The sequence below is a fragment of the Petromyzon marinus genome, chromosome 52 (assembly GCF_048934315.1).
Source record: "Petromyzon marinus isolate PM22_M1 ecotype Great Lakes invasive population chromosome 52, UKy_Petmar_22M1.pri1.0, whole genome shotgun sequence".
In the NCBI taxonomy this organism is placed as follows: domain Eukaryota; kingdom Metazoa; phylum Chordata; class Hyperoartia; order Petromyzontiformes; family Petromyzontidae; genus Petromyzon; species Petromyzon marinus.
Genome location: NC_133718.1, coordinates 8,177,245 through 8,191,711, shown reverse-complemented (window position 1 = coordinate 8,191,711; position 14,467 = coordinate 8,177,245). Strand labels below are relative to the sequence as shown.

Here is a 14,467-nt window from a genome sequence, read left to right as displayed (position 1 = left end):
CTTCACCACCAGTTCCACAACCACCACCACCAACATATCCACCATGGCTTGGTCTTCTGAATAATTGTGTTGTAGTCTCCAGATTATAAAGCACGCTGGAGAGCAAGACGCACCCCAAATGTGTGTACGGTGTCAGTAAAGTTATAGAAATCTGGTCACGCTCACGCGCACACACACACACATGCGTACCGCATTATGAGACGCACTGCAAACTGCAAAATACAACAGTGGCGAACGTTTACATGTTATAGTCCGGAGAACACAAAACGTGATTATTTTTTTGTTTGTTTTTCCCTTCCCCGCGCCGCCACCGCAGAGCGCAACCTGAACCCGAAGGCGGCCTGCCTCAAGCGGCGAGAAGAGGAGAAGGTGTCGGGGATGGGGGGCGGCGGCGGCGGTGGTGGGGTCGGCGAGCCGACTCACCCCGGCCTCAACGACCAGAACCCCCTGGGTCAGCTCTGAAGCCGCCAGGTGAGCGCGCACGGTGCCACGGGACGTCGCCTCGCTTAGATCCCTTCTCACCGCGCGAGAGCGTGGCCCCCCGGGGGGGGGGGGGGGAGGGGGGTTCCATGCCGTTTGGGGCTCTGAAGAGTCGGAGACGCTCAGCCGGGCGCCGCTGTAGAGCCCTCCGGGGTTTTAAGTCGCCCGGTCTCCGCGCTTGAACCGCGTTCTCGGGCGCGGCGAGTTGGCGGTTCCCGCGGCCCGGTCACCAACGACCGCGCGAGGAATCGACGCGCAAAAATGCGGCTTTATTCCACCTCATGAGAGAGTGCAGTGCCGCAAATTCTGATCTTTGCTTCGGTACAGTTAACATCTTTGCCCTTTTTCTTCGACCGTCAGGCAAATCTCTTCAACGCATTTATGTCTTTACGTTTAGTTTCACGTTCGCGTATTTTGTTTATATTAGCGTCCTTGCGCTCTAAAAAAAGCATAGGGCAGTGCTCGCCTCAACTTTGCGCAGTGCTGAGTCAATAATGGAAATTACATGTTCACATGACAGGAGCCATTCTTTCATTAGTACAGCCACTTTTGATTTAAAGCTTTCGTGACTGCAGGGATTCATATTCTTGGTTCTTTCGGTAATGTCACGTAGAAGGGAAACAATAAAATAATAAAAATATAAAACAATAAGATTCTCACGACGTTTCGACTGCAACACAAGCAATCGTTGGAGTCGAAACGTCGTGAGAATTGTATTGTTTTATATTTTTATTATTTTTTTGTTTCCCTTCTACGTGACTCTACCGAAAGAACCAAGAATATAGTACAGCCACTGTTGAATTTCTCACACAAAAGTGGTGGTTATTTTATTGACCCTGCAGGACAGACTGCGCTGATGTGCCAAAGTTGATCCTGGCTGGGCTTAAACCCCGGGGGTCTCGTTACTAGGGGGCCCTGCTGCCAATTGAGCAATAATCTGCTACCTACAACAAAGACAAAGACAACAAAGACACACGCACGCACACACACACTGTCTCTGTTTTTAAATGTATCTCTGTTCCGTAAATATGTCTGGACAGGGGGGCTGCCCCACACTGACAATTCATTTTAATAAAATGAAAATGTTATAAATAGCCAACTTTGGTTTTTAGAGAAAAAAACGTTTTTTGTCGACGGTTCATAATTTGAATATAAACATTTTACATTTTAAAATGTCATCGTACTTTTAGGTGCGACCCCCCCTCACCCCTCACCCCCTCCTTATTTTCGTGGCCTCTGCACGAATTTCTGGGGTATTTTTTCTGGCCGTGAATCGCCCACGTATTTAATTGTGACAGAATTGTTAACTTACATTTCTTACATTTTCTGTTTTTCGAGATATGTGGAAGTAACTGTGGCCATGTTTCCGTTTTGTTTTCCCTTTTCAGATGGCACTGCCTACCAGTTCTAACCGATGCCACTCTGAAAGTTTGCCAAACTTCACAAATGGATGTCTTTAGTGTGCAAAAACGCCACTGACCTATTTCCGTATTAATATAATAACAATTTTTTTTATCGTAAGGGAAAGGGTGGGTGGGTGGCGTGTGGGGGTGGTGGAGGGAGAAACAAATGGGAGAAATTAAAAAACAAATGGTTTTTCAAAAGTTAAAAGTGGGACAAAAGTATCCAGCAAAAACTTTCAACAACATATCAAGAGCCTACGGCAGGGGATATCAGATCTGGCAAGGATGTCGACGGTCGGCGGAAAGGGGAATGGCAATGCGACATAAACCAATAACGATAGACTCACCAACCACCACCACGACGACCACGACGACCACGACGACAAAGGGATAAAACACAAAAGCAACAGCATCCGCACTCTTTAGTGTGGACAATTTCATCGTGCCTAAACCATGTTTGCTAATTAACGTTTAAAAAAAAGAAAGAAAAAGTTGACAAGATATATTTATTTATTACAACTCAAAATAAAAAAAAAGACTAAAAAAATTTACAAGTAGCAAAACCGTTTTTTAAAACTATTTTGGATAATGTTGTTGTTGTGCAGACTGCAAACGTATTTTATCCAAGCATTCCTTGGGTATCGGACGTTGTCTTAAGGTTTAACAGACACAGTGCTTGTTTCGGGTGGTATCCGATGGTTTTGATAATGATGGTGGTGGCTGTGCGTGTGTGTGCGCGCGAGTGTGTGCGTGCGTGCGCGTGCGTGAGTGCGAGTGTGTGCGTGCGTGAGTGCGAGTGTGTGCGGGCGTGTGTTGGAGTGCGTGCATGCGTTCTGCGAGCGCTCGCCTCGTGCCACGTGTTTGGTTTCGGAGCCACTCGAGGGCCCCCGCCGCCGCGGTGGGCTGACTTGGTTAAAAACGCCACCTCTGGGGAGGAATTCGACCGAAACCTCCCCCCCCCACGGTTCACGCTGTCACCATCCACGCGACCCGAGCGCCGTTTTGTTCATTCTGCTGAACTACGTTGCGCGGTGCTCTCTATTTGTTTGTTTTTCTTTATTCCTTCTGCGGTTGAGGCGGTCGCTGGAACCGAACGTCGTCTCTCTTGCAAAAAGCCCGACGGCCCCCCCTCCCCCCCCCCCCCCCCCGAGTTTGGACGCAACCGCCGCGAGAACGACGCACCCCACGAAGGCGACGAACGCTAAACTGATGGGCACGAGGGAATTGGCGGCGTGGATTAAAGGGCGGCGCAGGCCAGCGTGCGCGCAGAGTTTGTGCCGGAGGCGACCCTGGCCCCCGGCGTTGGGCGGTGCAGCGAGAATCTGGCAAACCGGCGACGATGCGCTGTGCTGAAGCAAGACAGCCGACTGAGATTTTCTTTGCTGTCTTTCAACGAAGCCGTGAGTCTCGCCGGTGGTTTTCGTAGTTTGGGATTTATTTTTTTACCGCCGTTTTATTTTTTTTTGTCAGTTAACTCTTAACATTTGTAATTTGACTGTTGACACCTGCATGCAAACAAATGTCACAGGGTGCTCTCTGATAGGGTCCTGCAAAAAACTAAAGGGGTGGCTCAAGTGGGAAGTAATGAAACCCCAGCGGTGAGCGGTGCTGTAGACGCCGTACAGGATTTTAAGGCCTACCGTGCGATTCGACGGGTTTGCTTCGTGCCTAGCCGAACGTAGTGCGAAAGAAAAACAAACAAAAAACATCGAAGCGGGCGAAACTTTTCTTTTCCGTTTCTGTACGCACGCGCGTGCGTAAAGTGTACCTTTTACACGGTAACTGTGCTTGTTCTGCGGAGGTGAATGAGGGCAACGCTCATCTCCCCGGCCGCTCGGCACGGCTCGCTGAGTAGCGCTCGGCACCGGATCGAGCCGTCTCCCTGCTTTCAGCTTTCGACGCTGAAATACCACCGTGGAGTCGATGAAAAAGCCTTTCCGTCCTTTGTTGACTCGCTACTTTTACAAACGGTTACTTTTAAACCTTTTTAATTTTTTTATATCACTGTTGTCTTGATTTCAAACCTTAGGCCATGACTCCCTTGTCTTCTTCCTGTATTTTACGTTTTCTTGATCTCCAATTTAAAGTGGCTATGGAGCGGACATGACCCATGGTCTCGTTGTATGGGAAGGCCTTTTTTAGTTTCTGGCCATTTATTATTTTATTTGTAATCATAAATGCAACGTCTCGTGTTTGAGTTGGGGCTTCCACCTCTAAAAAAAAAAAGCGAAAGGCCGCAAACTTCTGGAATCGTTAATTTTAAAGTTAGTTTGTATTTGAAATAATTTCCTCGGCTGCGTTGCTGATGTCAAGAATCGAATGTTCGTTTGGTTGAACTTGGCGATAGAGAAGCACAGGCCTGCAACATGCTGGGACAATAACGCAGTGAGGTGTAGCCGAGCAACTTCTACCATATCTTGCACGGTAAACCTGGTGCAAATGAAGTGCAAATAATCAACAGCATAATGATTATCATAATCGTTGATAGTATAATCATGATCTTCATCATTGCCAAAATGAGAAGTCGTCATCGCCATTTGCTCAGTGATCGTCCTTGCCGTTGTGGTTGTGTCCACCATAGATCGGCAGACCTTGGTTCAATTGACGGATTGTTTGGCTCTTACAGTTGTTTGATAAAATCAAACGCAAAACTCGGTTCATCCGTCAGTGATCCTTGCGTTTTTTGAGCAAGTCGCGAGACGCAAAACCACTGTGCCCGGTACAAGATTCAAATCCCAGGGGTTTCACCAGTGCCGGCTCGTGCGAAAGCCAGGAAGCAACCTTTCCCACCGTTGAACACATTTTGGGGTTTGCAACGTTTCCACTTTGGTGTGTCAACGCGATCGAGACCCAGGGGTCATCTGCCGGTCAAAGCAGTCGATTGACGCCGTGCCTCGCCAACGCTGCCAGCCACGTGACCAGATCGCCGCGGCCGCTTGCCCGGTGGAGAAACGTAGTTTGTCGGCACACATCCCTTTGTCACGAACCACCAGGGAGCGAGGCTTTAGTTGTGGCCATGTTCTGTCCCCTAAAGCCTCGCGACGCGTCGTGTCAAGCCGGCCGTCTGGCGAGGGTGCTGACCTTTTTGGGGGCTCCTGTGGAAATGGCAACGCCCGCCGCTGGAGGTCGTCGCGTGACCGATATTCCCGCTTCTTCCTTAATTTGCGCCTAATCACTCTTATTCTTCGCACCGCTGTTCTGTCCAGTTCCTCCAGCGCCTTACGTCATCCATTAACCTCCGGGCAATGGTCAAGGCAATGGGATTGAAAAAGGGATAGCCAAAATATGATGAATAGGGTACATTTTATAGGATGCTACGGTGTTTTTTTTTTCTTTTGACGCAATGCCAGTGCTCCAGTCGATGTTTTCAATTAAGGAGACGAAAATCACAAAGAGACATATCACACCGGCTAATCAAGGCCCTGCCAATGCGCGCGTGTGCGTTACCTGTGGGTTTCATTTTTTTGTTATTTCGATTTACAATAATGTTTATAAATGAATATTTGTTTTCTACAAAGTTGAAGCTCCCCCTGCCCGCTATCTATTGAAACCACGACGGTGCGGGCGCACTTTCACGACAAGGGCGCCCGCTGCGTTGCCGGCCGTCGTTAACGTTTGCGAGTAGTTTTTGAGAAGCAAAAGAAAAGGAGTTGTGAATAACGTTTGTGCGTGATAAGCCACCAGTGCCCTTTCCGAGCCAAGTCTAGAGAACGCTGTCATTTGCCAAGCTTCAACACCTTGCGATTGAAGTTGTTTGACTTATCCATTATGTGTTTTCTTACACCTGTGTCGAATTATGGAATTGTGTTTTTTTTAAAGGTTCGTGTGTGTGTGTGTGGGGGGGGGGGGGGTGAGGGGTTTATTTTGTTTGTTGATGGGTTTGGGGCAGATTCCCGGTCGGATTTGGTGGCCTCGGGGAGCTGATGAGCGTGGGAATGGACACGCACACGCGCGTGTTTTGCCGTTCAGACGGTGCCTCCCGGCGTGTTGCTGGCGACCCTGGAGGAGCCCCCCCCTCTCTGGGCGTTTTGTTAACCCTGCTCAGAGTTCACCTGCTCAGAGTTTACCTGCTTAGAGTTTGCCTGCTCGAGGATTCACCTGTTCAAGGATTCACCTGCTCAGAGATAACCTGCTCAGAGTTCACCTGCTCAGAGTTCACCTGCTCAAGAGTTTACCTGATCAAAAATTCACCTGCTCAGAGTTCACCTGCTCAGAGTTCTCCTCTGTCGCAGTGTTAGGCGGAAGCAATTAACAGCATTCTCGCTCTACATTTCATTATTAACCACGGCGTTTCACGTTACCCAAATACTACTGTACGTACATTCTGTGCGTACGTTTTTTTTCTTCTGAAAATATAATCAAGTGGATGGACATGTACACACGCACAGCTTAGAATATAAAAATTGTGCCCCACGTCTGTGATTGGCGCAGATGGGGTTAGGGCTTTTCAGAACGCACCCAGCGTTATATTCGGTGGCTCGGCGCGTCGTCATTGTCAACATTTCGGCCAACACACTTTGCGTTTGTGCGAGGCTAATGCGTCCGGTCGCACGGTTCACATCGAGCGTGTGCATCGGGAATGGGGGCGGAGGGGGTGGGCGAGTGGAACGATTGCAGCAAATTCAGGGTAACAATTTTATTCAAGGCTCAACCGTTTGTATCATTGTCTCGTGTTGCAGTGAAACCTTCACATACGGCGAGAGGAAGTTTCAGAGCGTACATTCTTGCACGCGTCATTACGTGCCGCTTGCACCGTGAGCTTGAGCGTAGACCTGGGTCGATCCCTAAATGCATTGCTTCTAGATGACAACGACACAGATCCCCCGTGTAGCCTTAACAGACTTTTTTGGGCAAGTGCTGTTCGCGAGTAGCCACTTATGAAGACCTACACGGCACACGAGGGGGTGGGTGGCCAGCACCACGCCCGGCCGCCTTTGTCTCTCCCAGTGGTAATGTTTACACACCGCACCAGGCACTCATTTTAGGCTGATTCGACCTAGTGGAGGCCCAGGACCGGTTCAGATGATCGTCACCAGTGCTGGCCGTGAGCGGGAATCGAACCCGCGTCGCCAGGTTTGTCGCGCAGCGTACGCGAACCGCTGCACTCCCGCTCCGACATGACACATGCCCAGAGACACACAGCCACACACGGTAACAGCCGTGCGTTGTATGACATTGTCCACGAAGCTGGTGCACAGATTGTCTTGTAGACCACACACTCCGACCGTCGAGATGGCACAAATCCTCAAAGTTGGGAGTGAGCAAGCGCGTATCGTGCATACGTCTCGCGTGCTTATTTTTTATTCCGTCAAAAACAATTGCTTGTTCGTCTCGACCAAATTGTTTCCCCGTTGTTACAGCAGCACAAACGGTTGTTTACGTGAACCGACTCTAATCGGCCGAATGTGGTGTTCAAATTTCAAGTCATGAAAAGTCTTAAACCACTGGTGAGCCGCGGTTGCATAGCTCGGCAACTGATCGATACGTCGGCACGTATAAGTAATAATAATACTGTGTGTAAAAGTGACAATCTTATCGGGTAGGGAGGGGGGAGGGAGGGCGAGTGACGGGGAATTTTTGGCATGAAGCTGCCACGTTGCCTAAACCCAAAAACAAATGTGGATCCGTTGTACTGGCTACGAAAACCTACCATGTCAAGTCGCCGATTGGTTGTGTGTGCAATGTGACGTTACATTTACCCGATCAGTTTAGGAAGATGTTAAACGTGTTGGTTTTATTATTGTATATCTTTGCGATGCTACGTGGTTTTCAAGTCCATGTATTATCTAATGCAATCATGTTACGTTTCTACGATACATTACAGAGCTGCCAACTTTTACAATGTAATTGTGTTTGTTTTAGTTTTTTTTTTGGTGGGGGGGGGGGGGTGCTGGGGGGTCGATGTCCCTAACATTGATTTGTATCGTCACTGGGCTCCTCGTTAAAGAGCAAGCTGGGATAGGCTGACTGGAGCTGCTTCGGCAGCACGGCGACACACTCACGTTCAGCCCCAACGTTCCACGGTAACTTGGAGACTGACCCCCCCCCCCTCTCCCCCGGTAGGACGTTTAAGATTCAGTTCCAGTGCTTGTGTGGGGGTTTGTCCCCCCTATCGTCCCAAATTATGGATTTTACCCCCCCCCATCAAAGCTGACGACAAATCGGTTTTTTTGAGCCAACGGTCGGCGCATGCCTCGCTATTTGTCACTTCCATTTTTGCAGCTGTGTTACATGTGCATGTGCGTCGAGGCATTACCCGCGCGTGCCATATCCAGTCTCATTAATTTGTGTCCAAGCAGGCTGGCCGTTGACCGCACTGAATGAGCATGTAAAGCACGTACATTATTTTTTTCTCCCCTAAATTTTAATATCCATGCGCACACAATGCAATGTAGGCACACGGCACAGATCCGTTTCTGGAAGCCTTGGAAACAATAGCAACAGCAACAAAAACGTCGCTCCATCCAAACCGATCGACCGAATCCGAAGCCTCGCCGTCACAATCTTTGATCGCGCGACAGCGTCCGGCGCATTTCACGCCCCCCCCCCCCCACTCGCACACCCGGCAGCAGCGCTCAATCGGCCCTTTGGGCGTAGTTTAAAGAAGGAGGAGTGCTTTGCCATCGAGTGCGAGTCTGAGCGCTCCCTTCAATATTCCGATCCCAAGGCTCGCTGTGAACCCGTGACGTTCCGTGGATTTGCTGCGCGCGGCGCTGCCCGTTCGACGAGAAAGCAGAGAAACCCCCTTCGATTGACCGGCTTCTCCAAACGCACTCTCCCACAGCAGCAGTGCAGCAGTTGGGCGCATTCTGCCGAACAATTTCACATCGTAATAGTGTGCACGTGTTTCCTTTTGTTGGCCGGTACAGCAGCTTTATGCAGACATGGGATCAATGAAGGCGTCGTGGGCGATAAATGACCGCGTGAATGGGAAAAAGAAACCCCGTTTCGTCGCGACTGGGTTTATGGCGCAACATTTAATTTGTCAAAGTCGTCGGCGCGTGTTTTTTTTTTTGTGACATCGATAAGATTCCTCGTGTCTGTGCAAAGTTAAGTTGCTGTTGTCGTCATCTTATTTTTTTGGGTGCAGGAAATGAAATGTACCGATATCTAAATGAACCCTGATCGCTTCCAAATGAAACGGGCTTCCACCAGGGGTGTAGCCAGAGCAAGAAGGGCTTGGGCCACTTGGCCTCCTCCTCCTCTTCGTCAATTACCAGTGTAGTGTTCTTAACCCGCCCCCTCTTTACGTGCAACCTCAAGCCTAGGGTGCAACCCAGCCTGTTCGTTTTGCAGCGGGAAGCGCGTTTCCCCGCTGCGCAGCCAGGGCGCTGTGCACAACACACGTGGCCATGGCAGGCTAAATAAAAGTGGGATAATTAGCGAACTGCAGAGCCATCGTAAAGCAGTGCTCTGCAGGGGGGGGGGGGAGAAGCATTTCATTATTATTCAAATGTCAATAAAACTAGTCTGACATTTCACTTGGGGAAGTTGAGAGAGCGTTTCCAGTCATGTGACCACAAGTGGCCAGGAGCAGGGCTCGCCACGAGTGAGGCCTCCCAAACAAGCGGTGCCTTGAACAAACTGCTTCTCGGCACGCGATGCAGTGAACAGCGTCTCGGTGGGGAGGGTGGGGGGGACCGCTGCTTCTGGCTGCAAATGCGGCCCGCGTGCTTCCCAGTGTTCCGCCATTTCTCTAGATTAGGTGAATGGCCCTGAACAAATAACGGTTTTTACTTTGTCAAAAATTTCTGAACCTTATGCTTTTTTTGGGACCCTGAACGATGTGAGACAATGTGGTTGTATGCATTCGGAGACGCATAGCAGTATGATTCAAACGTTTTGATTTAGCCATGAACGGGGGATGTGCATACATGTTAGCTCTCATACATACAATCCCTGTGTATGCACGGTGCCTGTATATATGTACACGCAAGTTGTAAAGTAAACATTTGCCCCACCGTATTTACTGTATTATATACAGTATTTTAAATGTGTGCACATGTGTGTCGGTTTCCCCGTGCTCTTAAAAGTTCCCCTGAGTTGTAGGACAATTGGAACGAATTCCACATTTTTTGAACGACCTGGGAGGGCCCAGTCTTTTCCAAAAGCACAATCACTGTTGACTTCCCACCAAAAACTGTGCAGCTTCACACCGCGTGAATTTACCACTCATTCTACCGACCCCCGGACAGAGAGAGAGGTGATGATTGTGATCCGATGGAACTGGGTCTAGCCACGACAGGGGATTCAAACCGATTGGTCGAGCCCTCGTGGTCAAGAGACCGCCGTTCTCCCTCCGACCCGCGGCCGCTTGAGAAGACGCGGACATTGCACGGCGTAGCCGTCGGTCCCTGAAGCTCGGCAACCCCTCCACTCCACCCTGGCTACAGCCCTGGCCTCAACCACCCCCCCCCCCCCCCCAAACATTTCGAGTAGGCGATGTCGTCAGGGTTTGTCGGCTCGCGACGCGGCCGTCCTCTGGGAAGTGGCTGTCTCGTTCTCTCTGGGCAGCAGCAGCAGCGATTGTCTCCGTTTAAATGTCGCTCATCGCCGCACTGCAGCGGCGCTGGGTGATCCGTCAGAACAAAACCGCAACTTACAAAAACCCCGTTGGGCCATTTGGTACCGGCAACAATTTTACTTTATTTGTTCTCTCTATATATACTGTATATTTTATTTGTTGAACACAGCATCATTGTTTTTTGTTTTGAAACGGGGAGATTGCTTGGTATTTTTGTACACCCCTAAAGCAATACACGTTGCGATGTATTAAACCGAAAGGGCCTGAGTTTTATGGTCTTGTATACGGCGATGGAAACTTAACGCGCTGAACACCCTGCGTAGAAAAACACATGAACATGAGCGAAGAGGATCACATTGTTATAACAATGGTTAAATATTCTTTTCAAGATATCCTGTTTTGTTCATGCAACAAAAAAAAAACAGCTGCTGTGGCCTTTGGTTATTTTATTTTCGTCTCCATTTCAGTATTTGTGGACGCAACTGAAACGTGCATTTTGAGAAAGGGGTGGCCAGCGGTATTTTGAGAACGGAAGCAAAAAAATTGGGGAGGATTGTATACGGAGGAGGAGGAGGAGGTGACGATGACGACGATGACGATGTTTTTTTTAAAATTCACAGTTCCTAAAATGATCGTGGGCCCACTCGCACGGCCGCGCGGGGTTTTTTCGCGCGCCAGAATTTTAAAAGTTGTACATTGCTTTTCATTTATAACGAGAAACGAAATGCTTTTTTTTTGTTGGGGACTTATTTTTCCCGCGTAGCTAGTCTTTCTAGCTTTCTTTTTTTTATATAATGTCCCTTTTAACCTTGTAATAATTATGATGAAAGGAAAATGTCGAGACTGTGGAAGGGGGAAACATGGATACAACTTTTTTTGTCACAAATTGTTATTACCATTACCCTTTATAGTTTTGAAAAAAAAATATCTTAATAAGTAAAAAAGAAAAATACAAAAAAAATGTTACTTTTATTTTACTATGATAGCTAGGAATTCTAGGTATGGTTTGGCAATAGCATTATGGTAAACTACCAAACTGTATTGTATGCATTATCATTTACGAAACAAGAATAAAATAAAGCAATGGTGTGCTGTTTTTAGGCTAATGTAGCTTTAGTGCCTACGGATGTAGTTTTTCGTTTCAGATTCATACTGTGTGCTCCAAAATATAAGATGCTTACTCGGACATGACAGAGTTGGCATACAATAGAAGCCTTAAGTTCTGTGTAGGGACAATCTGGGTCCCGAAGTGGTGGCGTTTATGAAACACCTATCCGGTATTACACGACCGTCCTGAATTACCGTACAAACTATCTTCCATTCGTTCTTCGTTTTTATTATAATTATATATTTTTAAATTGTTATTTTCTTTTTTTCATTTTTTTTTTTGGCTACAGTTGCATCAACTGTCATGTGTATATAACATTGGTAGCAATAAATGTGCAGTCATTTTTTTCTAAACCTGAAGTCTGTCTTCTGTGTGTGCGCGCGTGCGTGTTCTGTGGGGGAGCGGTGGCAGCGGTTAGCGCACTCGCGTTACAAATCCGGCGACCCGAGTTCGATTCGCCGCTCGTGACTGCGGTAATAACAGGGACAAAGGCGGCCGGGCATGGTGGTGCTCACCCCCCCCCACCCCCTTGTGTGCCCTTTCTGCTTGAATAGGTGCTCGCTAGCAGCAATTGCCCCAACAGTCTGTTAAGGCTATACGGGGGATCTTTGTCTTTGTAAAGGCACAGAAATGTATACATGGTGTACCCCAGATTCCTGCCCCGTGTACACTGATGCCGCTTGATAATTGAACTTGCTGTCGCGCGAATCGAACCAACCTAAATTGGGCCTCGTGTACAATATTCAACCTGCTATTGGCAATGTTATGCCTGTTGGAGAGGAATTCGGGAGCATGCACGTGTCTGCACGTTGAACTTCTTTCGCACCGTACGTAGCCAACCGTGTTAATCGGAGGTGCGGGGGAAGGACAACAAGAATAGCATCGAGGGTGGACGGGGAGCCTAGGTGACTCGGCTGACACTACCCGAATGTAGGTCACGACTGCGATAGCCACTGGGCAAACGGCGTGGCCCAAACCCAGAATCTCGGCAGGCCCTCGCCTCGGGCCATTTACGTGGCTACTTGGGCCAGTGAGCCATTCAGGCCGCATCATTCGTTGTGTCTTAATATTCTTAAAATGTATTTCCACGGGAAAGCCTCACTGAGACTCCTGGCAAAGTGTTGCAGTTGGGGGTGGCCATGCTGCTACGTATTTCAAACATTTATTACATTTCAGCTTTCTTCAAATTTTCTCAATTTTGGACCGCGGCGCCGGGAATCACAGTGGCCCCTAATCTTTTTTTTTAATAAACAATGTCACGGAACGTACCAATGTTGCATATTTATATTGACGCTAGAGTACGCCCGCCCGTGTTGACCAAGGGCGGGCCTTGGTGCTCGCAGTGCGAATCTCCGCGACGGTTGAGGCCCAAACGCGCCGCCCGGACGAGACGGGGCTACGACGGCGTGCGTTCATTCGTACGCGCAGGCCTGCAGGCACTCCTCCAGCTCCTTGACCACGTGCCGGTGGAAGGCGAGCTGCCCCTCCAGGAAGAGGGCGAGAGCTCGCTTGAAGATTCGCTCGCCGGCTCTCAACACCTCCAGCTCCTCCGCCATGCACACGCACAGCACCGTGTTGGCTCGGCCGTTCGTCGCCCTGCCCGATGCACGGATTCACACGCGAACGTTTTGACTTCCCTCTTTCGGGAACGGCTGAGCAACGGCTACGACTTCACACACGCTGTTGGTCAAGCGGAGACAACCGCGTCAGGAGCAGCGGAGTGGTTATCGCGCGTGACGTCTCCTTCGTATTTGTGGATGGGGCATTGTCGTTATGCATTGTACGCTCTGTTCTGGATGACCACAGTCGCGCACTGGTACCGGCGGGTGTTTAATTTTTCCGTTTGTGTGTCAGGTATCCGCGTCTGCCAAGGTCTGTGCAGTGGATGCGATTTAGGTGGGACCATGAGCTTCGTGGAAGATCACACCCAGGGGATATTCTGCGTTGGGTCTTTCACAACGAGGAGTTTGCGAGTTCTGTCGAACTCCATTCAGCTCTCAAAGCTCCACCGGGGTTGAATTCGCAAATATTTCACTGCACTCCTCTGAGTCTACAGTTCCCGACCGTTCGTCCGTCCATTTGTAACGATGAGAACGAAGTCGTCTGAAACGTGTGCATGCTGGACGTACCACTGCTTCTAAAAAAAAACATGCATCACTCTTTTTAACGTGTCTTTTTTTAAAATCGCGTTTGCCAAGAACAGACCCGATGAGCCCCGAGAACGTCAAGCGGCCAGCAACAAACAGCACTACCAGCAAGCAGCACTATCAAGAACTTTGGGTGGGGGGTGGGGGGTGGGGAGGGAGAAGAGACGATGGGGGGTAAATTACAAAGTAGAGCAGTGCGGGGGGGGGCAGCAAGAGAGAAGTGTTGTGACGTGGAGCGTGGCCAGCGAGGGTGTGCGCGAGTTGGGCAAGTGAGTGAGTGGCTGGGTTGGTGAGTGGCGTGGTGAGTGGTTCGGTTGGTGAGTAGAGTGGTGAATGGGTTGGTGAGTGGGGTGAATGAGTGAGTGGGGTGGTGAGTAGCTGGGTTGGTGAGTGGGGTGGTGAGTAGCTGGGTTGGTGAGTGAGTTAGTTGGTGAGCAAGTGGGTTGGTGAGCAAGCGGGTTGGTGAGTGGGATGAGTGAGTGGGTTGATGAGTGGGCTGGTGAGTGAGGGGTTGGTGAGTGGGGTGAATGAGTGAGTGGGGTGGTGAGTGGCTGGGTTGGTGAGTGGGTTGATGAGCAAGTGGGTTGGTGAGTAGCATGAGTGAGTTAGTTGGTGAGCATGTGGGTTGGTGAGTAAGGTGAGTGAGTGGGTTGGTGAGCGAGCGGGTTGGTGAGTGGGTTGGTGAGTGAGGGGTTGGTGAGTGGGGTGAATGAGTGAGTGGGGTGGTGAGTGGCTGGGTTGGTGAGTGGGTTGATGAGCAAGTGGGTTGGTGAGTAGGGTGAGTGAGCGAGTTGGTGAGCGAGTG

At 49.5% G+C, this 14,467-nt stretch overlaps 2 protein-coding genes across 8 annotated transcripts in view; one reads left to right on the top strand and one right to left on the bottom strand.

Moving 5' to 3' along the window:
* LOC116953628 (transcription factor 12-like) overlaps positions 1-11,868 on the top strand; it is a 275,417-nt gene extending 263,549 nt beyond the window's left edge. For all 6 annotated transcript variants that reach the window (XM_032973997.2, XM_032973998.2, XM_032973999.2 and 3 more), the window contains 2 exons: positions 317-471; positions 1,869-11,868. In XM_032973997.2, coding sequence (XP_032829888.2) covers positions 317-462 — 146 coding nt within the window. In that variant the 3' untranslated portion in view covers positions 463-471; positions 1,869-11,868. The remainder of the gene's footprint in view (positions 1-316; positions 472-1,868) is intronic.
* Positions 11,185-14,467, bottom strand: part of LOC116953513 (uncharacterized) — a 23,196-nt gene continuing 19,913 nt past the window's right edge. For both annotated transcript variants that reach the window (XM_076075194.1, XM_076075195.1), the window contains one exon: positions 11,185-13,111. In XM_076075194.1, the coding sequence (XP_075931309.1) occupies positions 12,928-13,111 (184 nt within the window). In that variant the 3' untranslated portion in view covers positions 11,185-12,927. The remainder of the gene's footprint in view (positions 13,112-14,467) is intronic.